This window comes from Seriola dumerili, unplaced genomic scaffold (genome assembly GCF_002260705.1).
Source record: "Seriola dumerili isolate Sdu_G_001 unplaced genomic scaffold, Sdu_1.0 BDQW01000291.1, whole genome shotgun sequence".
NCBI classification, from domain to species: domain Eukaryota; kingdom Metazoa; phylum Chordata; class Actinopteri; order Carangiformes; family Carangidae; genus Seriola; species Seriola dumerili.
Window position 1 is genome coordinate 6,867,450 of NW_019174546.1, and position 1,763 is coordinate 6,869,212.

General features: G+C 48.1%; 1 protein-coding gene across 1 annotated transcript; it reads right to left on the minus strand.

The window, feature by feature from the left end:
- Positions 1-266: 266 nt before the first annotated feature.
- On the minus strand, positions 267-1,562 carry LOC111231138 (forkhead box protein Q1-like). The gene has a single exon (XM_022758150.1). The coding sequence runs from the start codon at positions 1,407-1,409 to the stop codon at positions 537-539; it is 873 nt and encodes a 290-aa protein (XP_022613871.1). The 5' UTR covers positions 1,410-1,562; the 3' UTR covers positions 267-536.
- Positions 1,563-1,763: the final 201 nt, after the last annotated feature.

Below are 1,763 nucleotides of genomic sequence, written 5' to 3' on the forward strand. Positions count from 1 at the left end.
CCCCCAACAGCAGAACAAGGTGGAGTCACATGACCACGCCCAGATGAATATAACATTTGCATCTAACAGGTGTTAATGTCTCATACAGGTGAGAGTCCTATAATTTAGCTCCACAGGAACCATTATATCTAACGGCTGTAATTCATCTGAATTTGTGTTCAAAGAATAAAACACACAGATTGGCATGAGTCAGATTTTTTATTTCATATCATTTGTAAAGAGCTTTTTTTTTTTTTTGGAAAGAAAAAGACACATAAACAGTGAAAGTGCTTCTATTTTAACGCGTTTATTGATCAAACAAAGTTGTTCGTCAGTAACATTTACAACGAAGTGTGTAGAAAATATTCAAATCTATTAAACTTTAAAAAGGACATGACCGAAGGTACAAACTAATGAGAAAGTGTAACACCATGCCACCACAATAATATCAAATCCAACACAGATGGAAAATCTTCTGTGGTCCTTTCCCTCTTCTGTGTCCATCATCAGTGCACAGCGATGATTTTTAATCATCAAATGAAAAAGATTTTAAAAGTTTATTTCTGATATTGCAAGACTGTCTGTGAAAGCAGCCCAACGCTACAGACGTTGGACACATGCGCAGCAGCAGCACAAGGGTCCACATGGTAAGGTGCATTAACGTATGCAAATGAGGCAGGTGTGTTTGAATGAGGCGCCATTAGTTCAGTGTAGCGCGGCCAGGTGAAGGCGGGGAGGAGACTGAACTGCTCCTTGCCTGAGTCTCTCTTGAAGGGCCTGCTGAGGATGCTGTCTATAGCAAATGAACTGGTGAACTTTGCGCATGAGTCAGTCTTGTTGGCGGCCGCAGACCTCTGCGCCTCCTCCGCGTGCTCGGACACCTCCGGCTCCGTGCCGCTGAACCTTTTGTTGATGCGCTTCCTCCTGCGCCGAAACACCCCGTCGGCAAACGTGTATTCGCTGTGAGGATTGAGCATCCAGTAATTGTCCTTCCCCCAAGGTCTCGACGGGTCGCGGAGCACTTTGAGAAAGCAGTCATTCAGAGACAAGTTGTGCCGAACCGAGTTCCTCCAGCCGGTGTAGCTGCCCCTGAAGAACGGAAACTTTTTCATCAGGTAATCGTTTATTTCCGCCAAAGTCAGACGTCCACACCGGGAGTCCCGGATAGCCATGGCGATGAGAGCGATGTACGAGAACGGGGGTTTGGGTCTCCGTGTGTACGGCTTTGACTTGCTGCTGCTGCTGCTGCTGCTGCCGCCGCCGCCGCCGCCGCACGGAGGAACAGGTGGAGGGCTGTGCGCCACGCAGTCCCCATCCGACCCCAGCTCCTCCTCAGCAGACAGAGGAGAGCGCACACTCCCCTCTGCATCACAGGACATCTCGAAGTGTTTCATGTCATAGTGGCTCCCGCACAACACCTCCAACTTCATGCTGTCTGATCGTCCTTTGCTGGTGCTGTGTAAGATCTGTCCACGGTGCTCTCCGCGTGTAAAGTCCGTCACTTGTGCGCGTCAAGACGCAGACTGCTTTGAAAAGGATCCAACAATTCCCTTCTTGGTTGTCATACCTGCAGGAGGACTAAAAAAGCCCGTCTCACCTACAGTCTGTGTGAGCAGCAGTTTATAGTCGGCTCACCTCAGGACCAACCCCAAGGAGGCGGGGCTACATTATTTGGAGCATCACAAAACATCTGCACATTGCGTGCATGATAGTCTAATTAAACCACGGATCATAATAAAAGTTTCATCACGACCCTAAATTGAATTGCTAAACTTTCCATTAGC